The sequence below is a fragment of the Mangifera indica genome, chromosome 1 (genome assembly GCF_011075055.1).
Source record: "Mangifera indica cultivar Alphonso chromosome 1, CATAS_Mindica_2.1, whole genome shotgun sequence".
Lineage (NCBI taxonomy): Eukaryota > Viridiplantae > Streptophyta > Magnoliopsida > Sapindales > Anacardiaceae > Mangifera > Mangifera indica.
This window is the reverse complement of record NC_058137.1, coordinates 27,962,268-27,985,213: the sequence shown is the minus strand read 5'-3', so window position 1 is coordinate 27,985,213 and position 22,946 is coordinate 27,962,268. Positions and strand designations below refer to the sequence as shown.

At 33.1% G+C, this 22,946-nt stretch overlaps 2 protein-coding genes, 1 long non-coding RNA gene and 2 other non-coding genes across 5 annotated transcripts; 1 reads left to right on the top strand and 4 right to left on the bottom strand.

Annotated features, from left to right (window-relative positions):
• Window positions 1-203: 203 nt before the first annotated feature.
• Window positions 204-3,653, bottom strand: LOC123217395 (receptor-like protein 34). Its single transcript, XM_044638416.1, has 2 exons — window positions 529-3,653; window positions 204-453 (listed from the first exon to the last, which is right to left on the bottom strand). Coding segments are annotated over exons 1-2 (3,126 nt in total). The 3' UTR covers window positions 204-452.
• A 5,467-nt stretch (window positions 3,654-9,120) lies between these two features.
• Window positions 9,121-11,967, bottom strand: LOC123195165 (receptor-like protein 6). Its single transcript, XM_044608836.1, has one exon. The coding sequence runs from the start codon at window positions 11,965-11,967 to the stop codon at window positions 9,121-9,123; it is 2,847 nt and encodes a 948-aa protein (XP_044464771.1).
• Window positions 11,968-16,134: 4,167 nt separating this feature from the next.
• LOC123222014 lies at window positions 16,135-17,231 on the top strand. The gene is made up of 2 exons (XR_006503379.1): window positions 16,135-16,888; window positions 16,985-17,231. It is a non-coding gene; the product is annotated as an uncharacterized LOC123222014 (long non-coding RNA).
• Window positions 17,232-20,081: 2,850 nt separating this feature from the next.
• TRNAK-CUU lies at window positions 20,082-20,154 on the bottom strand. Its single transcript has one exon. It is a non-coding gene; the product is annotated as a tRNA-Lys (tRNA).
• A 960-nt stretch (window positions 20,155-21,114) lies between these two features.
• TRNAK-UUU lies at window positions 21,115-21,187 on the bottom strand. The gene has a single exon. It is a non-coding gene; the product is annotated as a tRNA-Lys (tRNA).
• Between the last annotated feature and the right edge of the window lie 1,759 nt (window positions 21,188-22,946).

Genomic DNA, 22,946 nt, shown 5'->3' with positions numbered 1-22,946 from the left:
ATTAAAGTGTTTATTTCTAACGTGGGGATTTGTCGAAAAGGTTTGCAGTTGTCAAGTGATTGTGTTGAAAATAACCTTCATATTAACATATGTACTTTCTGTAGTGTAGAAACAGGGCAAGTATCAGGAGGCAACGGGTGTAAGTGTATGGCCACTATGCTTTATGCTTTCACGACTTAAAATATTTATGAAGAGAATTCGAATTTAATAGAAATAAGAGTAGATTCCATATCAATGTAAGGTGGACAGGAATTTCAGTCACTTCTATAAAACTGAAATGCTTCAAACTACATTATTTTACACTACATTCCAGGAAATTTTAACACTTATTTATTCATACATCAGAAACTTCAAACATTTCAACTCCTAAATTCAAGTTTAAAGGTTACATGTGGTAGCTTCTCATGCTCTCTCCCAGATGCTGTTATCCCATGCAATCAAACTTTTTGAAATCTGAAAAAATGAACATCGTAGGTATTAGCTTTTTACAATAGAGTAAGCACAACCAAACAATAGAATTGAACTTACTAAATTCTTCTTCCCCTGTATTTTCTGTTCAACCTTCTCAGCATCCTTGCCTGCAATCTTTCAACAATCCTTACAAACCATTGTGGCCTCCTTGTTGTGAACACAATATATCCTGTAGAAACGCCTAATACAAGACCAGATCCGTAACCCATCAAGCTAATTTTCCAATCGAACCAACTCAAATCATTTCCTTCATCTTGGAAGATTGATGGTATCGGTGACTGCAACTCATCATTTGTACATTTTTTCGACAATGGCGGTCCACACAACCCAGGGTTTCCAATATAGGAATCATTTTGAAATGTGTCAAATTGATTTCCTCGAGGAATAGGTCCCGTGAGTTGGTTGTATGAGAGGTTCAATAATGAAAGAAATGATAGACTTATCAACTGATTAGGAATCTCTCCTGAAAGTTGGTTGAAAGAGATGTCTAATGACTCAAGAGCTGTCAAATTTTCAAAGGATAAAGGGATACGACCTGATAGATTGTTGTGAGAAAAATTGAGAAGATGAAGTGCATGAAGCTTCCCAATTACTTCTGGAATCTCACCGTGAAAGTTATTATTTGAAAAATCAATGGTAGTGAAAATCGAAATAACTTTCTCTAATTCAATCTCATACCCTTTCAATGTTACTACTATAGAATCTTGATAATAAGTTTCACCAATATACTCCAACTTCCTATCACTTTCACTAACATCTCTCATGGCTTGAAGATTTTTGAAATACCAGGCAGGCAATGGACCACGAAATTTGTTGTTTGAAAGGTCAAATACTTTCAACTTAGGGAAACATCGCTTTGTCTCTGAGCAACCCCACAAAGAACCATAAAATTTATTTGAATGAAGTATGAGAACTTGCAATTTAGGAAGACTTTGTAGCCAATATGGGAAGGTATCAATTACCTTATTGTTGCTGACATCTAAAACTTCAAGCATCGTACAATTGACCAAAGATCGGGGGATTGGCCCTTCCAATTCATTCTCGTTGAAGTTGAGGGTCCTCAAAAGACTACCCTTTGCAAAGCTTCCTGGAATGGTGCCATTGAGTTTATTTTTCCTCAAATCCAAGACGTGAAGACTGCTAAAGTTTCCCATGCATTTTGGAATGTTACCACCCAAGCTATTATTAGAGAGATCTAGAATTTGTATGACACTCAAATTACAGATCAAATGTGGTATCTCTCCAATAAATTTGTTGTTTGACAACAACAAGATTTCTAGTGAAGGTGGTGGAATTGGAAGTGATCTTTGGAGCATGTTTGAATGAAGGTCTAGAGTATCAAGATTCTTCCATGGAAGTTGCTCTATGGTGGTCAGGTAGTTGTGGGAAAGATTTAGATATGACAAAGTATCTTTTCCAATGTCCCACATCCAATTAGGTATTGGACTACTGATTTTATTATTAGAGAGATCCAACCGCCATAATTGATTTACACTTCTTAAGATACTTGGGAATTCGCTCAAGTTGCAACCAGATAAAGCCAAATTATAAAGTTGTGGAAAGGGCCAGTTACCCTTTAATTTCGTTTTACTTGGGAATTCACTCAAGTTGCAACCAGATAAAATCAAAGTTTGAAGTTGTGGAAAGGATGAGTTAGCCTTGAATGCAAAGTTAATTGATAGACTATTATAAGAAAGATCAAGCTGCCAAAGACTTTTTAGTTTTGAGAATAAGTGAAGCTCAACATTCCCAATGAAATCGTTTGAAGAAAGAAAGAGAGTCTCTAAATTCACTAGTTCAAAGATTGAACTTGGAATAAAGCCATTGAATCTATTATTTTCCAAACAAAGCCATTCAATCAAAGATTTACTCTGAAATTGATGAATATGGCCAGTTAATTGGTTATCACTAAGGTCCAAGATTTCCAATAATGGTAGAGTGAATAACCAAGATGGTATTGTACCATTGAGGTGGTTGTTGTTTAAAAAAACATCAGTTACATTTTGAAGGTCATTGCCATGAGAAGGAATTGGGCCACTCAGTTGATTGCTTGACAATTCTAAAATATGTAGATGTGTGATATTCACAAAAAAATTTGGCAATTGACCAATAAAATAATTTTCTGAAAGATCTAAAAAACGAAGCTGGACAAAATTTGAAAGAAACGATGGTATTTGACCACTGAATTTGTTATACCTGAGACTCAAAAGACTAAGTTGTGTAAGGTTTCCAAGTGATGTGGGAATTGATCCCACTAGAGTGCAATTGTCAAGAGACAATTCCCTCAAGGACAAGAGATTGCTAATCGAATTTGGTAATTGTTCCGAAAAGCTCATGTCGGAGACTTCCAAAGACTTGAGTGGACTACTCCAATTAAATTTGGGAAAATTACCTGTCAAGTTGAAGTTACCTCTTAACAGAAGGATCTGTAGATTTGGTAGGCAAAGGATGTGAGTTGGGAAGTTCCCCTGCAAATTACAATAAGAAAGATGTAGGTAAGTCAAAGAGGAAGATAAATTCATCAATGAATTCGGTATAATGGTAGACAAGTCTACAAATAAGAGATCAAGGTTTTTCAACACGGTTAGATTTTGAACTAGTCTTTCAAAGACATGCCTTTCAATACTCATGGGAACATCTTCAAACATGTAGACATTATTTCTTATGGGGAAAGAGTAACTGCTTGAGATGTCTAGTGAAACCAAATTAGATAAATGAGAAATTTCAGCTGGAATAGGACCAATAAATTTTGAGATAGAGAGATTAAGATGTGTTAAACTGATCAATTGACCAAAATAAGGTGAAATTCGAGAAAGATTGAAATCATTGAAAGCTAGATTGAGTCTTTGCAATTGAGGAAAGAAAAAGAGGCTACTATTAGGAGGGATGTTTCCGTAAAGCCAACTACAACTAAGGTCAAGATCAATCACATGACCCGTGACCCTATTGCATGTGACTCCATGCCAAGAGCAACAATCATCATCCTCTTTCCAAGACGTCATTTTTGGATAAGGTTCATCACAAAGAAGAGAAGATGTGTTTTTGAATTTGAAGGAAAAGAGTTGCTTGAATTGGAGTAAAGCAAAACTCTGGTGATGAGGGCAGAGTGTTGCAAAAGTTTGAGAATGAAAGAGGAAAAAATAGAGGAAGAGAAGTTGATAAGACCATGCTAGACAACCCATCTTTTCTCTTCTATGATGAAACCATAAGAACAATATAGCATTATAAATAGGAAAGAAAAATAGAAGGTGATTACTCAAAGTCTTGGTCAACGGTAGCCTTGTTGTAATCAATTATCTTTAATATATGGTTTATATTAATATTTATATAACTATTTTTCCAAATTACAAAGAAACAAGAAAGAGCTCCTGCAATAGCTGAGTATCACATCCATCGGCCATAAACACATCTTGTGCTTCAGTCTTTGTCTACCTACGCCAAGACAAACTTAATGTTTTCAAACTTTACATATACATAGCTTCCAAATTTGACTATTAATTTGTTGGTAGGGTCATGCAGTGAAAAGTGGGCTAATATCACTTCAATAATTTAATTATAAGTCTTAGTCTACGAACTAGTATTCATTAGTCTTCTGGTCGCAAAATATCTTTCTGATATGTTGCATAATTTTCAAAGAATTCTTTAGAACTCTTCCAATTTCTAATCTCTCTTCACTAATTCCTAACAGCGCAAATTCTGAAAAACCATTGGAGATGAATCTTGCATAATTTTTACTAGGAGTGGAAAAATGGATTGTTGTTAAAGTGAATACAAACAGTTGATTACCATAATGCTGAAGCTATATATAAATTGTCAAGTGAAAATAACCTTCCATATTAACAGATGTTATTCCTTTAGTGTTCAATTTTTTTCTTTTTTCACTTTATAATTATGTGAAATGCAAATGATTCATTTTATAATCTCTGATGGATGTTACAAGAGAAGCAGATTCTGCTTTGATTTGCTAGCGTAAGATGAGGATTCTGTCATAAGAGAATTTCAGGTCGAACTCAAATCCCAACAATTGGAAAAGCATGAGCCACACCACCAAGCAACGTTTGCCAACACACATGGTATATGGGTATCATCAATCCAAATTAGATTTCGATTACTAGAAACAATAATGCCTTCAGCACAGACAAACTTAAAGTTCTTCTGTTATGCAGTGAAGAATGGGTCATGATGGGTCCTTCAATAATTTATTTAGCACAAAGTCTTGGTTTACTAATTGAAAAACACTGATGTGCATATCTCTATTCTCACGTTCTCATTGATATACAATTATAATCTTTTACATCTCTTGTTAGAATCCCACGTTGACTGGATATATAAGTATGAGGAAAACTGTACTATTTGAGCTAACTTTTAACATAGGGGAGATTGTGATAGAAAATCTCACCCCGCCATTGATCTGTAGCATATGATTTTTACTACAGATCCATGAAAGAAACAGGGAGAGGTTGATGAGCTAGAAGGCTTTTTTAAAACTCCGAAAATCATTCAATTCATTCAATGGTTCATTAAAATTACTTTGTAAAATACTCTGTAACATGTATTGCTGCGATTATTTGAACTTTTTATTGGATACTTAGACATCATATATATTGATGTCCAAGAACAATAGCGTATAATGTACCAATTCTAACTCTTCCATAAGGGCTTCGTCAGACATTAACATATGAAAAGGAAAAAGGAAACTGATGAGTAAATTACATATGGGATGTTCTTGGTAGTTTTTCGAGCTTATAGTAATCAAGATGGGTTTCCAAACTCGATAAATTCATATATTTGATAAATTCTTAAGATAATACGTGATAAAATGTTGAGCCCTATGGACTACAGGTGTTTGCCTAGATTGTCAATTTGATGGAATACAATTTTAATTTGATAGGTTAATTCAATTTTTTATTTGCCCATGAAAAATAAAATATCACTTTTTCCAAATTACATTCAGTTATCTTTTTGTCCAAGTGGTAACTATCACGTCCATGAGCCAGACGTAACATGTCTTTTGCTTCAGTCTTCGTCTTCTTATGCCAAGGCAACCTCAAGGTTTACATTGGTAGGGTCATACAGTGAGGAATGGGCTAACATCACTTGAATAATTTAATTATAAGTCTTTCTCTTCTAACTTGTAGAAAAAGCTGACAAACTTAAGGTTTACGTTGGTAGGGTCATGCAGTAAGGAATGGGTTAACATCACTTGAATAATTTAATTATAAGTCTTTCTCTTCTAACTTGTAGAAAAAGCTGTGAGTTAGGCTGATTTCAGGATGATGACCAGTGAGACTCACCGTGTGAACATGATATTAATTTTCTGGTCAGCATATCGATTTTCTTTGGCAAAGACAAACTTACCGTGTCTTTACTGCTATTAATTAATATAGTTTGTTCATGGGTTCGTGCAGTGAAAAATGGCCAGAAGACTCGTTCGATGATTTAAATTGGCACCTAAAAGTGAATAACCCTTTGAGATTTTATTATTTTAAACATAATATCATTGATTATAAGTTGCTATTAGGATTTTAAATTTTTTATTCAAGATCTAATATACTGTAACTTTCCAATCGAAGCCATTTTTGGATTCTGTATCGTCTTCCAATTTGAACGGTTGTTGTAGTGTTCAATTTCTTTCTTTTTCCACTTAATAATTATGTGAAATACAAATGATTCATTTTATACTCTTTAATTTCTTCTCCCTACATTGTATGAAACGGGGACTTCTGTTACATGAGAAGGAGATTCTGCTTTGATTTACTTATGCAATATGAGGATTCTGTCCTAAGAGAATTCCAATAAGAGTAGGTTCCATATCAATGCAAGGTGTACAGGAATTTCAATCACTTCTATAAACTGAAATGCTTCAAACTAAATTATTTTACACTACATTCCAGGAATTTTGAATACTTGTTTATTCAAACTTCAGAAACTCTCGTCAACATTTTAACTCCTAAATTACATGTGGTAGCCTTCTCATGCTCTCTCCCAGCAGATGCTGCTATCCCATGCATTCAAACTCTTTGAAATCTGAAAAAATGAACATCAAAGGAAAATGTAAGTTTTTGACAAAAGAGTAACCACAACCCGACAATTGAATTGAGCTTACTAATTTCTTCTTCCCCTGTATCTTCTGTTCAACCTTCTTAGCATCATTGTCTGCACTCGTTCAGCCATTCTTACAAACCATTGTGGTTTCCTTGTTGTAAATACAATATATCCCATAGAAACGCATAATACAAGATCACATCCATAACCCATCAGCCTGATTATCCAGTCGAGCTAGCTCATATAATTATCTTCATCTTAGAAGATTGATGGTATAGGTTTTCAAGTTATGTGGTAACTAATTCCACTAGAGTGCAATTCTTGATATGCAATTCCCTCAATGACAAGAGATTGTTGATTGAATTTGGTAATGGTTCTGACAAGCTCATGTTAGAGACATCCAAAGACTTGAGTGTGCTACTCTAATTAACTTTGGAATAATTACCTATCAAGTTCAAATTATCTGTTAACCTAAGGATCGATATATTTGGTGAGTGAAAGACATTGGTCAGGAAGTTCCCTTGCAATTTACAGTAACAAAGACTTTAAAGTAAGATATGAAGATAGATTTGTTCAATGAACTGCGTACAATGGTAGAAATGTCTACATTGACAAAAGCAAGGTTTTTCAACACAATCAAATTTTGAACAAGCCATTCAAATACAAGTCTTTCAATTCTCATTGGAATACTCTAAATCTTTGAGTAGGTATAAATAGCTGTTAAGGGGTGATCATAAGTGCATGAAATATCTAGTGAAACTAAATTAGACAAATGAGAGATTTCAAATGAAATAAGAGTACTAAATTTTAAGGTGAGGAGATTAAGATGCATCAAGTTGATCAATTAACCAAAAGCTGAGAATTTTGAGAGAATTGAAAGCTAAATTGAGTTTTAAAATTGGGGAAGGAAAAAAAGTCTGCTGTTGGAAATGGTGTTCCCGTAAAGCTCACTACAACTAAAATCGAGACCAATTACATCACCAGTCTCAATATCACATATGATCTCACCTCATGAGCTTGTAACTACAACTAAAAAGTTCTATAATGTAACAATCGACGTCTTTTTTCTAAGCATTAGTTTTGAAGTTGATTCCTCACACTTGGAAGAAGTGTTTTTGAAGGAAAAAAGTTGTTTAAATTGGAGTAAAGCGAAACCCACATTAGGAGGACAAATTATTTTAGAAGTTTGAGAATGAAAGAGTAAAAATAGGTAGAATAGAATTTGATATGGCCATGTTAGACAAACGATCTTTGGCTATGATAATGTCACCATAACAGATGAAAAATATATTTATAGGAAATAACAATGGTGGGTTACAATATGATATGTTCATGTCAAGTAATTAAAATGTGCAACACATTGGCCATTATTATTAGCATTATTTATTTCTGCCCTCCGCCATGACTTGGTTTCCATACATAAAATGTTGAGAGCTCTTAACCACAGTGGCAATATTTTACATTTATTTGACGTTATGCTATTTCTACTCAATGTTGTCTCATGTAGTGGATTACAGTATGAATTTTGGGTAGTGAGTCAGGTATAAAACCAAGTCATATTTAGTCATATACTGGTGAAAACCACTCCTTAGAGTCTTGGTCATGCACTGCCTAATGGAGAAGAAGCTGGAAATCACTGTAATGCTGCTGGAAGTCACATTTTTTGTTATAATCTCTCCAGTATGTAGTCTTATATTAGCATTTTCATCTTTTCCTGTAATAATGACATTTTCGCCTTTTTCTTGATTTTGTTCTATAATGTGACAAAATTTAAAAATAACTTGTCGTTTCAGCATCGTTTGAGTGAGAAATAATGTTCTCCCTAATGCTTGAGCACTGCCTTGAAGAAAATGTCAATTCTTAATGAGATTTGAGAACCAGCTAATAAATCTCCATCCCCATTATAATGAAAACAAAACTAAATGATTTTTTAATGTGGTTTAGCCCAACAATCAGAAATGTAAGTCCGTGATATGTTGTTAATTAGTTTCAGAAAGTCTTTGTAGCCAATATGGGAAGATATCAATTACCTTGTTGTTGCCCATATGTAGTATCCGAAGCATCAAAGGACTGTCATTTGCAAAGTTTCCTGGAATGGTGCCACAGAGTTAAAAAACTGCTGGAGATGAATCGTGCATATGTTTTACTATGAGTCGAAAATGGATTGACGTGTTGGATTCGAATGATGAATAGAAAAGAAATGATATTTTTGATAACCCGGATACAATCTATTTAATTATTTGTGTAGTTTCTGTTAAAGTGAATAAAAACAGTTCTTTAAAATACTGCTGAAGCTATATCTAAATTGTCATGTGATATTGTGAAAATAACCTTCCATATTAACTGATGTAATTTCTGTAGTGCAGAAATACAGGGCAACATTCATGAGGCAGAGGGTGCAAGTTCATGATATCAGACCTTCAACATTTATGAAGCTGACATTCAACAAAATAAGATATTGAAGCATACATTATAGCTGCTAATTATAACTACAAATTTTTTTCAGAAATGCTATGATAAGACTGCCTAAGGACTCCAAGGTTCCTTCACTAGTTCAAAGCAATGCTTGGCCTGTAGAACATGAAACCACTATTCTCTTCTTCCTCAGCGTCTCACATTCGGTCTCCTCCTCTTTCTACGGTCTTCTCCTTCAACTATCCTTACAAGCAACCGAGGCTTTCCTGTTGAAAATACAAGATATCCCATGAACAGTCCAATCACCATTCCAAATGCATAGCCTATCAACACCACTTTCCAACCGAATCCATTTGTGGACTCTGCATTATCTTCTATTTCTGACTGTGGTTGTAGCGTTCCATCACTTTTGCATTCTTTTGACAAAGGGAATCCACACAATCCCATGTTTCCGGCATATGACGTATTTGGGAGGGTATCAAAATGCGGTGCCCGTGGAATGGGCCCTGTGAGTTGGTTTTGAGACAAGTCTAGCACTTGAAGAAAGTCTAAATTTGCCAACTGCCATGAAATTTTTCCATCAAGCTTGTTGAAAGAGAGGTCTAAAGACTCAAGAGCATTCAAATTTCCAAGTGATGATGGGATGCAACCTGTTAAGTTGTTTGAAGAAAGATTGAGGTGTATAAGTGAATGAAGCTCTCCAATTACTTCTGGAATCTCTTCACAGAAGTTATTATTCGAAAAATCAATGGCAGTGAAAGCAAGGAGTATTCTCATATATCCAATCCGATGCCCTTTAATTGTTACCGTAATGGAATCTTGATAATAACTTTCACCAATATATTGTAACTTCCTCTCAACTTCAGCAACTTCCTTCATGGCTTGAAGATTTTTGAAATACCAGGCTGGCAATGGACCACCAAATTTGTTCTTTGAGAGGTCAAGTACTCTCAATTTTGGAAAACAATGCTTCATCTCAAAGCAACCCCATACAGAACCATAAAATTTATTTGAATGAAGTATAAAAACTTGCAATTCAGGGAGACTTTGTAGCCAATATGGGAAGGTATCAATTATCTTGTTGTTGCCAATATCTAGAACTTCAAGCATCATACAATTGACCAAAGATCGTGGGATTGGCCCTTCCAATTCATTCTCATTCAAGTTGAGGGTCCTCAATGGACTGCCCTTTGCAAAGCTTCCTGGATTGGTGCCACTGAATTTATTTTTCCTCAAATCCAACACACGAAGATAGCTAAAGTTTCCCAAGCATATTGGAATACTGCCACTGAAGCTATTATTAGAAAGATCTAGAATTTCCAAGACGCTCTTATTGCAAATCAAATCTGGTATCTCTCCTGACAATTTGTTGTTCGACAAAAATAAGACTGTCAAGGAAGGCGGTGGAATTGGAAGTGATCCTTGGAGCTTGTTTGAATTAAGGTCTAGAATATCAAGATTCTTCAATGGAAGCTTTTTTATGTTGGTCAGGTAGTTGTGGGAAAGATTTAGGTAGACTAAAGTATTCCTTCCAATTTCCCACATCCAATTAGGTATTTGACCACTGATTTTATTTTCAGAGAGATCTAAATACCTTAACTGATTAAAGTTTTTTAGTATATTTGGAAATTCACTCAAGTTGCAACCAGATAACATCAAATAGCTAAGTTGTGCAAAAGATGAGTTGGCTTTGAATGCAGTGTTAATTGATAGACTATTATGAGAAAGACTAAGCATAACAAGGTTTTTAAGCTTTGAAAATAAGTGAAGCTCTATAATTCCACTGAAATTGTTTGAAGAAAGTATGAGAATGGTCAAATTCACTTGTTCAAATATTGAACTTGAAATAGAGCCAATTAGTCTATTACCATCCAAATAAATTTTTTTCAAAGATTTACTTTGAAATTGATCAATATGACCCGTTAATTGGTTATCACTAAAGTGTAGTTTTTCTAGTAATGGTAGAGTGAATAACCAAGATGGTATAGTGCCATTCAAGTTGTTCCTACGTAAACGAATATCAACTAACTTTTGAAGGGCATTGACATGAGAAGGAATGGGACCAGTGAGCTGATTACTTGACAAGTATAAACTAGAAAGGTGTGTTAAGTTGACAAAAAATTCTGGAAATTGACCAACAAAATTATTGAATGACAGATCTAAAAAACGAAGTTGGACCAAATTTGAAAGGAATGATGGTATTTGACCACTGAATTTGTTATACCTAAGACTTAAAGAACTAAGTTGTGTAAGGTTTCCAAGTGATGGGGGAACTGGTCCCACTAGAGTGCAATTCACGACATGCAATTCCCTTAAGGACAAGAGATTGCCAATTGAATTAGGTAATTGTTTTGAAAAGCTTATGTCAATGACATGTAAAGACTTGAGTGGGCTACTCCAATTAACTTTGGGAAAATTACCTATCAAGTTGAAGTTGCCTCCTAACTTGAGGATCTGCAGATTTGGCAGGAGAAAGATATGAGTTGGGAAATTCCCTTTTAATCTGCAATAACAAAGCTTTAGAGAAGTCAGAGATGAAGATAGATTCCTCAAGGAATTTGGTACAATTGTAGACATGTCTACATTGATGAGAGCAAGGTCTTTTAACATGGTCAGGTTCTGAACTAACCTTTCAAAAACAAGTCTTTCAATTCTCAATGGATTATTGTTAATCTCTGAGTAGAGATAATAATCGCTTGAGTAAAGATAATAATTGTCTGAGATATCTAGTGAAACTAAATTAGACAAATGAGCGATTTCAGATGGAATAAAACCACTAAACTTTGAGGCAGAGAGATTAAGATGTGTCAAGCTAATCAATTGACCAAAATCAGGGGAAATTTGAGAGTGATTGAAATCATTAAAAGCTAAATTGAGTTTTTGCAATTGAGGAAGAGAAAAAAGGCTACTGGTGAAAGGAATGTTTCCGTAAAACCAACTACAACTAAGGTCGAGGCCAATCACATGGCCCGTCACCCTATCACATGTGACTCCATCCCAAGAGCAACAATCATCATTCTCTTTCCAAGATATCATTTTTGGATAAGAAGGAACCTCATTATATATACATTCTTCATAAGAAGTGTTTTGGAGGGAAAAAAGTTGCTTGAATTGGAGTAAAGCAAAACTATCGTGATAAGAACAGTGTTGCAGATGTTTGTGAATGGAAGAACAAAAAGTGGAGAAAGAGAAGTTGATAAGACCATGTTAGAGAACCCATGTTTTCTCTATGATGAACTCACAAGAACAGATATGGGACTATAAATAGGAAAGAAAAATGGCAGGTCCTATAACAGACTGTATGAATTTTGGTTAGTGAGTCGGTGTCATTCAGTAGTGAGAACCACTCCATTAAAGTCTTGGTCAAGCAGTAAAGTACTCTCCTTTCTCACACTGGTTGTTAAATTTGTGAACTAGAGAAAGAAGCTGGAAATCACTGCATTGCTCAAATTCCCTTTCCCGCTCGCAAATTCACATTGGTAACCGACCGTCGTAGCCACAAAGTTCTTCATTCTTCTAGTCAACTTACATACCAGGACTGAACTCAATAATGTATGTCGGCATCATGCATAAATTTTTTTGCAACTTTTGGAACTCAAATCCCAACCATTGGAAAGGCACAAACCACACCACCAGACCAAAACTTGCCAATACACATGGCATGTGTGTCACCTGGTCAAATTATATTTTATATAAATGGAGACAAGATTATTTTTACATATTATTTTAACATTTATTTAAATAGTAATCTGATCTGACTGCGGATTGACCCAAACCAACCCTTTCACTGTATCATTGCTCAGTTTGGGTCTAAAAATATTGGTCACTACTGCTATAACAAGAGAGAAAACAAGACCCATTCCATTGCACATTTTTTAACATAATGATTTATTAAAGATTCATGTATAAGAAGCAAAAGACTTAAATAGGACTAGCAATTTCAGCATTTTATGGAGCAGAACAAAACATCCAGAGATCCATTCTTAGCTTGTCACCACAGCCCAAAAATTGTTGGATAACATGGACAGAAACAACAATGGCAAAAGCTTGAGGCGTAATTATGAATTATTAAGGGGAATTTTCTGGGAGCAGGAATTGTGAAATGAAAAAAAGTCAAATATGTGAAAGCCTAACTCAGCAGAAGAGAATATAAAGCTGATAATTTTTAATATAACCTATTAATCTAATATAACAAAATACAATATGAAAAATATCAGATTAAGATTAAGTTTTTTTACATAAAATTTATTTCGGGTCAACTTGATACAACTCAAAATTAAATCGGATAATGTTAGAGTTCACATAAAAGTAATCCGATACGACTTAAATTAATTCGAATGTTTTAGAAAAATGTTACTTTAATAAAATTTATTAGAGATAAATTATAGAAATATTGGAAAATAATATCAATAACAATTAAAATCTTTATAAATTGTATATAATTATATGTTTATATAAATATAATTATTTATATTGTTGTTTTTTAATTTAAATATTTTATTTTATTATTAAGTAGTAAGAATTTAATTTAGTTAATCAAACTATAAACGTGTTTTAAAGGTTTTATTCATATTATAATTATATGTTGTATCTTTATAATAAAAATTTAAAATTTTTATAGATTGCATATAGACATATCTTTGTATAATTATAATTGTTTGTATTATTTTTATTTAAATATTTTATTTTTTTAAGTAGTAAAAATTTGATTCGGTCAATTAATTTATTGGCGTGTTTAAAAGTCTTAGCATATAAATTTTTCAATCATTTGTCAATAAAATAAAATATTATATTGTGTGTTTTACTAATAGTAAATTGGGGTAATTTTGTAAAGAAAGTAAAACGATAAAAACATTTTGGAAGGTAAAAATAATAGATAATTTCAGATCAATTTGGACTGAGTCAGATCAACTTAAATATTAAAGAGTTAGATTAAAATTAAAAAATTTCGTTATAATTCTAATTTAGATCAAATTAGAATTAAATATTTCTAATACAAAACTTAAACTGATACAATATAAATATGATATGATGGCACAAACTATCAAATCTAACGAAAAAGAAGATGTATGTTGGCACCAAAAAGCCAGGATAGAAAAAACTGGAAAGCCCTGATGAGATTCGAACTCATGACTTTTCTCTTAAGAGGTGACAAAATTAACGGCTCTGTTACAGAGGCCAAAGCCTGATTTGATCGCTAATATATAATATTAAATAAAAAACTGCTATTGCTGGTACCCACAAAGTTCAATGACAAGGAAAGTCTGGAATTGTTGAGGGTTTGCTTTGCTGTCTAATTTGTGGGAAATGTTACGCACCTAATATCAACCGTTGGATCACATCCTCCACCATATGTGATGGGATGATTAAATGCCTTGACATGTGGTAACGTTAATGGGGTACTATAGCAGATCTTGAGAGGCAATCTGTCTCAAGGTATGAATTATAAACATTTACATTAAAACTCTATTTACACATTTTTAAATATACAAATTTTAATAGATAAAAACATTGTTTTAAATGTAAAGTAGATTAATCGATCTAACCAAGAACTAGACTTGGATATGAGCTGATCCAAACTCGAATATGGATAACTTGAGTTTAACTTAAACGGATAATAGATGACTCAAGCTCATCGAATAGAACTGGAGTCCCAACAATAAGAAAGGCTTAAGCTAAACTACTAGGCCAATTCTTGCCAATACACATGGTATTTGTGTACCATCAATTCAAATTAAATTTAGATTAAATATAATTTAGATTTTACTAATTAGACTAATAAGTAGGTTGAAGACAAGCCAAATTAAGTTCAAACATATGTTGACCTAAGTTTAACTCAAATAGATAATAAACTTCTCGAGCTCATCGAATCGAACTCAAAACCCAACAATTGGAAAAGCATGAGCCACACCACCCAACAACGTTTGCCAATACACATGATATGTGTATCATCAAGCCAAATTAGACTTCGATTAAATATAAATTAGATTATATATTTAATAATTAAATATATAAAATATATAAATTAGGTTGGAGACATTTTTATTTTCTCTAAAAATCATTCAACTGATTCAATGGCTCATTAAAATCACTTTGTAAAATACTCTGTAATTGCAGCGATTACTTTAACTTTTTATTGGATACTTAGACATCATATATATATATTGAAGTCCAAGAACAACAGCCTATAATGTACCAATTCTAACTCTTCCACAGGGGTTTCACCTCAATCGTTCGCTCACATAGAGCCCGCTGAGTCAAACATCAACATATGAAAAGAAAAAAGGAAACTGATGAGTAAATTACAAGTGTTCGTCTAGAGTGTTGCCTTGATAGAATACGATTTTAATTTTATAGGTTAATTCATTTTTTTATTTGCCTAAGAAATATTAAATATCACTTTTCCAAACTATGTGCAGTTATCTTTCTGTCCAAGTGGTAATTATCACGTCCATAAGTCATAAGCACATCATTTGCTTAATCAATATCTTAGTCTTCGTCTTTTGTCTTTTATTCAAAGACAAACTTAAAGTTTTCAAACTTTACATATACATAGCTTCCAAATTTGACTTTGTCTCCTAGCTTGTAGAAAAAGCTGTGAGTTAGGGTAATCTCAGACTGATGACCTGTGAGACTCACCGAGTGAACATGATATCGATTTTATTTGACAAAGACAAACTTAACGTGTCTTGACTACTATTAATGTAGTTTGTTCATAGGTTCGTGCGGAGAAAAATGGGCAAGAAGACTCCTTATATCATTTAATTAGCACAAAGTCCTGGTCTATTAATTGAAAACAACTATGTGTATATCTCCAATCTTACCTTCTTAGTGACATTCTATAGATTAATAAATTAATATAAATAATTCTAAGTTATGATTTATTTGTATATGATCTTCCTTTTATCAATAAGCAAGATTTTTTATTTGTAATTAATTGTTTTGGATACAATTTCTTGCTTTTAATTTTCCAAATTTGAAAAATTCTTCTTGTTATGTTGAAATGTTAAATTTTGAAAAATTATCATGTTATTTATTTCTCTAGGGATTTGAATTAGTTAATGAAATTCAAATTGAATTTAGTCAAATTGCTTTTTTTTTTATGAAATTCTTATCTGGTCATATTTGGAAAGGTGCGATCAAAAAATCTAGGGTAGTCCCTTTTTTTTTTTTTTTAATTTAGAAAACTGAAATAATTTTTTATTAGTGGGAATCTTGTGGCATGGTTGAAATCTTTGATTGCTTGAATGGGGAAACTTAAACAAGAAGGTTGCAATTTGATTGAGGGATTTAATGTATGGACTGACGTCTACTTACTACCAACCTCCAACACAGCCTTCGCTGCATCAGAAAGCAGAACCTCAATCTTTCCATGGCTCACACCTCCAAGTCTTCCAATTCCTCCACCACCAAGCCCACCACCAGCAAAATAGACCATGGGCAAAAACACAAGGAAGTTGTAACTCATCACACCTACTACAAGTCTTCCAACTCCTCCACCACTAAGCCGACCACCAAGCCCACCACCAACAAAATAGACCATGGTCAAAAACACAAGGAAGTTGTAACTCATCACACCTACAAGTCTTCCAACTCCTCCACCACTAAGCCGACCACCAAGCCCACCACCAACAAAATAGACCATGGGCAAAAACACAAGGAAGTTGTAACTCATCACACCTACAAGTCTTCCAACTCCTCCACCACTAAGCCGACCACCAAGCCCACCACCAACAAAATAGACCATGGTAAAAAACACAAGGAAGTTGTAACTCACCACCACCATCATCATCAACAAAATCTTGAACTAGCCGTGGCCACCAGCACCTCCACCACCACCGAGGTCACCATCGACGGAAAAGGAGTGAAAGTCAAAGTGACAAAGAAAGAAACATTTTCCAAAGTTGTGAAATTTGCTTGTACCAAGTAATTCCTTGCAAGTTCCCAGTCTATAAAGGTATCCATTTTTTTTCATTTTTCTTATACATGATTAGAAATTTTCTGTTTGATATTTCTTTAGCTGACTGAAAGAAAATTTTGTTTTCATATGCAGAAGTTTGCTGCTGCAGATGTGAAGATATCCATACTGGGTTCATCAGAACTTGAATATGTCAGAAGAATTATGCCTAATTTTTTTCTTTTTTTTGGTTGCATTACTTGGTTGACAAGGTAATATCTTTTTTATAATAGTGGTTCCAATCGATGTTTTTCCTTTTTAGTCTTGTCTTGTGTTGGTTGAATATCGGTCCATTGTCGTTTATATTATGGCTGAATCAATTTGATCTGTCGGTTAAACCTCATCTGTTTCAATTTCTGGCCAATCCGATCTGAATCGGATTTGACATTGTCTTCGGTCAGGCCGATCCGATTCAGGTTTTAAAAAGAGTGGTTCAATTTCCTGGTATGCCAAATGAAAGCTTGCCAAATACACCCTTTATTTGTAACTTTCTCTGTAAAATGAAAACAGGTTTCTAATCAAAATTCAATGGCAGTACCATGAAATCTTATCTTATCTTTTTCAATGATTCCATGGCAGTGCAGATCGTATTTTTGATATTTTAATTAATAACCCATTTGTTTAATCTACTAAATAATTAATTAATTAATCCTAGAAAATTAACACGATAATGATCAATAAATTTCTGGTCAGCATATTGTTTACTAATAAAAACCACGGTGTGTAATCTATTAATCTATATTATATGTTTTATATTTATATTAATTTTATTTAAACAGAATACGGTTATAATTAACGTTTATATATGTACTATATGATAATTTAATTATATGTATAACTTGTATACAATCTATTTAATTATTCCAATTTAATTGAAATAAGAGTAGGTTCCACATATCAATGTAAGATATAAAGGAAGTTCAATCACTTCTATATTATTTATTCCAATTTAAACGAATATAACCAAGATGGTATAGTGTCATTCAAGTTGTTCCTACATAAATGAATATCGACTAACTTTTGAAGGGCATTGACGTGAGAAAAAATGGGACTAGTGAGTTGATTACTTGACAAGTATAAACTAGAAAGTTGTGTTAAGTTGACGAAAAATTCTAGAAATTGACAAATAAAATTATTGAATGGCAGATCTAAAAAACAAAGTTGGACCAGATTTGAAAAGAATGATGGTATTTGACCATTGAATTTGTTATATCTGAGACTCAAATAACTAAGTTGTGTAAGGTTTTCAAATGATGCGAGAATTGATCACATCATAGTGCAATTCCTGAGATACAATTCCATCAAAGACAAGAGGTTGCCTATTGAATTAGGTAATTGTTTCGAAAAGGTAATGTTAGTGACATCCAGAGACTTGAGTGGATAACTCCAATTAACTTTGGGAAAACTACCTGTCAAGTTGAAGTTACCTCTTAACTTAAGAATTTGCAAATTTGGTAGGCGAAAGATTTGAGTTGGAAAGTTCCCTTGCAATATAGATTAACAAAGACTTAGAGAAGTCAAAGATGAAGATAGATTCATCAATGAATTAGGTATGATGGTAGACATGTCTACATGGTTGAGAGCAAGGGTTTTCAATACGGTCAGATTTTGAACTAGCCTTTCAAAAACAAATCTTTCAATACTTACTGGAGGATTCCCATAGTAGTAATGATAAATAATTGGGTAGACATCAAATACACTTGAGATGTCTAATGAAACCAAATTAGACAAATGTAAGATTTCAAATGGAATAGAACCATTAAAGTTTGAGGTAGAGAGATTAAGATATGTCAAGCTGATCAACTGACCAAAATTAGAGGAAATTTGAAAGTAATTGAAATTATTGAAAGCTAGATTGAGTTTTTATAATTGAGGAAAGAAAAAGACACTACTATTAGAAGGGATGTTTCTGTAAAACCAGCTACAATTAAGGTCGAGATCAATCACATGGCCCGTCACCTTATCACATGTGACTCCATCCCAAGAGCAGCAATCATTATCCTCTTTCCAAGACATCATTTTTTGATAAGAAGGAACCTTTTTATATATACATTCTTCAGAAGAAGTGTTTTGGAAGGACAATAGTTGCTTGAATTGGAGTAAAGCAAAACTGTCGTGATGAGAATAGAGTGTTGCAGATGTATGTGAGTGGAAGAACAAAAATTGGAGGAAGAGAAGTTGATAAGACAATGTTAGAGACCCATATTTTCTCTATGATCAAATCACAAGAACAGATATGGGATTATAAATAGGAAACAAAAATGGTAGGTCCTATAACAGACTGTATGAATTTTGGTTAGTGAGTCGGTGTCATTCAGTAGTGAGAACCAGTCCAATAAAGTCTTGGTCACGCAGTAAAGTATTCTCCTTTCTCACACTGGTTGTTAAATTTGTGAACTAGAGAAAGAAGCTGGAAATCACTGCATTGCTCAAATTCCCTTTCCTGCTCGCAAATTCACATTGGTAACCGACCATCGTAGCCACAGAGTTCTTCATTCTTCTAGTCAACTTACTTACAAGGATTGAACTCAATAATGTATGTCGGCATCATGCATAAATTTTTTTGCAACTTTTGGAACTCAAATCCCAACCATTGGAAAGGCACAAACCACACCACCAGACCAAAACTTGCCAATACATATGAGTGTGTGTTACCTTGTCAAATTATATTTTATTTAAATGGAGACAAGATTATTTTTAAATATTATTTTAATATTTAATTAAATTGTAATCTGATCTGACTGCGGGTTGACCCAAACCAACCCTTTCACTGTATCATTGCTCAGTTTGGGCTTAAAAATATTGGTCACTGCTGCTATAACAAGAGAGAAACTAAGACTCATTCCATTGCACATTTTTTAACATAATGATTTATTAAAGATTCATGTATAAGAGGCAAAAGACTTAAATAGGACTAGTAATTTCAGCAAGGGCATTTTGTAGAGCAGAACAAAACATCCAGAGAGCCATTCTTAGCTTGTCACCACAGCCCAAAAATTGTTGGATAACATAGACAGAAACAACAAAGGCAAAAGCTTGAGGCATAATTATGAATTATTAAGGGAAATTTTCTGGAAGCAGGAGTTGTGAAATAAAAAAAAAAGGTTAAATATATGCAAACCTAACCCAGAAGACAATAAAGAATATGTGTGTTGACACCAAAAAGCAAGGTTGGTAAAGTAAAAACAAAACGTGCCCCTGGTGAGATTCGAACTCACGACTTTTCGCTTAAGAGGCGACTACATTAACCACTATGTTACAGAGGCAGACGTCGGGTGATGTCGCATGTAAAAACATATCATAAAAATAATGCCGTTGCTTCCAAGACCTTTGGGGTTTGCTTTTGCCGTCTAATTTGTGGGCAATGTTACGCACCTACTATTAACCGTTGGATCACATCCCCATATATGACGGGATGATTAAATGCCTAGATATGTGGTATAACTATAGTAGATACTGAGATACAGTCTGTCTCAAGGGACGAATTATGAACAATTATGTACTTTACTGTATCCTCATTCTTCTCAATAAAAAAATTAAAAGAATTTAATGGATAAAAGCATTGTTAAAAAACGCAAATTGGATTGATCAATTCAATCAAGAATTAGAGTTAAATATAAGTTCAATCGAGTTTGAATATAAATTGACTTGCATTTGGTTCAAATGGATAATAGACAGTTTGAATTTACCAAATCGAACTCGAATCCCAACAATTAGAAAGGTAGATTAAATATATTTAAAATTTTATATTTAATAATTAAATATATAAAATTATTTTTAATATTATTTTTAATATTAATTAAACTTATAACTTAATCCGATTACTGATTAATCCAAATAAATCATTTTACTGAGTCAATGTTTGATTCAAACTCGAAAACAGTAGATATAACTGTTATAACACATATGATTTGTTAACATAATGATTAGTTCATACATATTAGAGATTCATGAATAGGAAATAAAATTACTTAATTAGGACTAGTAATTTCAGCAAGGGCGTTTTATAGAGTGGGACAAAACATGTAGATATTCATTTTCAACTTGTCACACCACAATCCAAAATTGTTGCATAACATAGACAAAAACAGTAAGGACAAAAGTTTAAAGCCTTGATATGAATCATTGTCCTTCAGGAATACAGAAGAAGACTGTATGTCTGTATATAGAATTATAATTAAAAATTGTCGAAAAATGAAGACTAAGATTAGTAGAAAAAATGAAAATGCCCCTGGTGAGATTCGAACTCACGACTTTTCGCTTAAAAGGCGACTACATTAACCACTATGTTACAGAGGCTTGCTACTGGTGATTCTCTTAGCCATTCATTAGAATATAAGCTGATGTTTTAACTTTTAGGCGAAAACTTTAGGCTATTCATGGTTACGAAACACGGGCTCATTTATGGCCCATTCCCAACTTTTAATTGAGGTGATTACAAATTTGTATGTGGCTAATGTTTATGTTAGTATTGATTACGGTCGAATTCGAACTAAGTTTATTTAAGTTTGAGTTTGAATTTGATTTAAATAAGTTTGAAACAAGTTAATCTTATATAAGCTCAAACTTGAACTTAAGCTACTCGTCAAATTTACGAATTAAAAATTTTGATACAAAATGACAGAAGACAAAACTTTTAGACAGAAGACAAAACTCTAGCTGGACCAAAAACTTTACGCTATTCATGGTTACGAGATACAGGCTCATTTATGGCCCATTCCCAACTTTTAATTGACGTGATTACAAATTTGTATGTGGGTGTTTATATTGATTAGGGTTAGATTCAAATCGAATTTATTTGAGTTTGAGTTCAGTTTGAACGAGTCCAAAATGAGTTAGTCCTATATAAGCTCAAGCTTGAACTCGAGCTGCTCATCAAATTTGTAAATGAAAAATTTTGATACAAAATAACGTCGTTTTGACCAATATATATTAAAACGACATCATTTTAATAACGACTAGTTAAAAATTCGAGTCAAGTTTGAGCTTAGCTTTCATAAGATTGACGAGTTCAAGCTCTACTATATACAAACTGAATCAAACTTGAGTTCGATTCGATTCGAATCTAGTCTAGTATTGATATAGCTAGATTTGATTTGAGGGGCTCAGATTGAAAATATAATATCCTATTTGAATTTATTCAAATTGGTGATCATAGCATCAAAGATTTATCAATAAGATGAATAGTATTATGAAAAAGACGAAACATCTTATAATCGAGATAAAACAGTATTTAAATAAATAATAATTTAATCTTAAACTAAACTGGTAAACTAGAACACTATCTTAAAATCCACTGATTTGAACAGAGTCATAAATTCCATGAGTCAACTCAGATAAGATCTATCCATAGCTATTGGAGATAACATTACCCCTTGATCACGGTCACATCCACAAAATCACAATTAATCAACCAAAATTTTTCTTCAAACATAAACTGTCATATTTTAATATTAAAGAGAGTAGATCTAGAACTTAAAATACACTTTATTGTTGCGTCATCTTCACTGATAAAAAATAATAACAATTTCAATGATTAAATTTAAAATTATCCTATTAAAACTGAAATTAGAATATCATTCCAACCATAAACCAAATTAACGCAAAATTAAATCATATAAATAATATGAAATTATAATTTAATTATTAGGTTAAACTGGTCTACTTATTAATATCACATAATTAAAACTTGTTTTTAAATTTTAATAATATTATATTGATATTATCTGTAAAACCGATTAATCTATAAATTGTCCTTTTGATAAGATCAATACCAGTCTAAAAGCGTTGTTATCCGATTTCAAATGAACCTTCTACAAAAACTGCCCACAATGTAAAGCATTGTTACCCTCTGGAGCATGCAAGCAACAAGGATCTTACACGCAGACACTCTAACCCCAACAAATCCTCTTTATTTAAACCTTAATCTCTGCTATAGGCAATAGATTTTGTACAAGTTTCACCATCATTTTGTCTGCACAAATATGATACAATGCACTACAGCAAGAGTTGAATAATAATGCTGATGATCTCCTCCTCGGGCCCCCATGTGGCAGAT

Bases quoted from the DNA above. Each gene is read 5' to 3' on its own strand.
- LOC123217395 (XM_044638416.1), bottom strand. From the start codon at position 3,653: ATGGGTTGTCTAGCATGGTCTTATCAACTTCTCTTCCTCTATTTTTTC.
- LOC123195165 (XM_044608836.1), bottom strand. From the start codon at position 11,967: ATGATATCTTGGAAAGAGAATGATGATTGTTGCTCTTGGGATGGAGTC.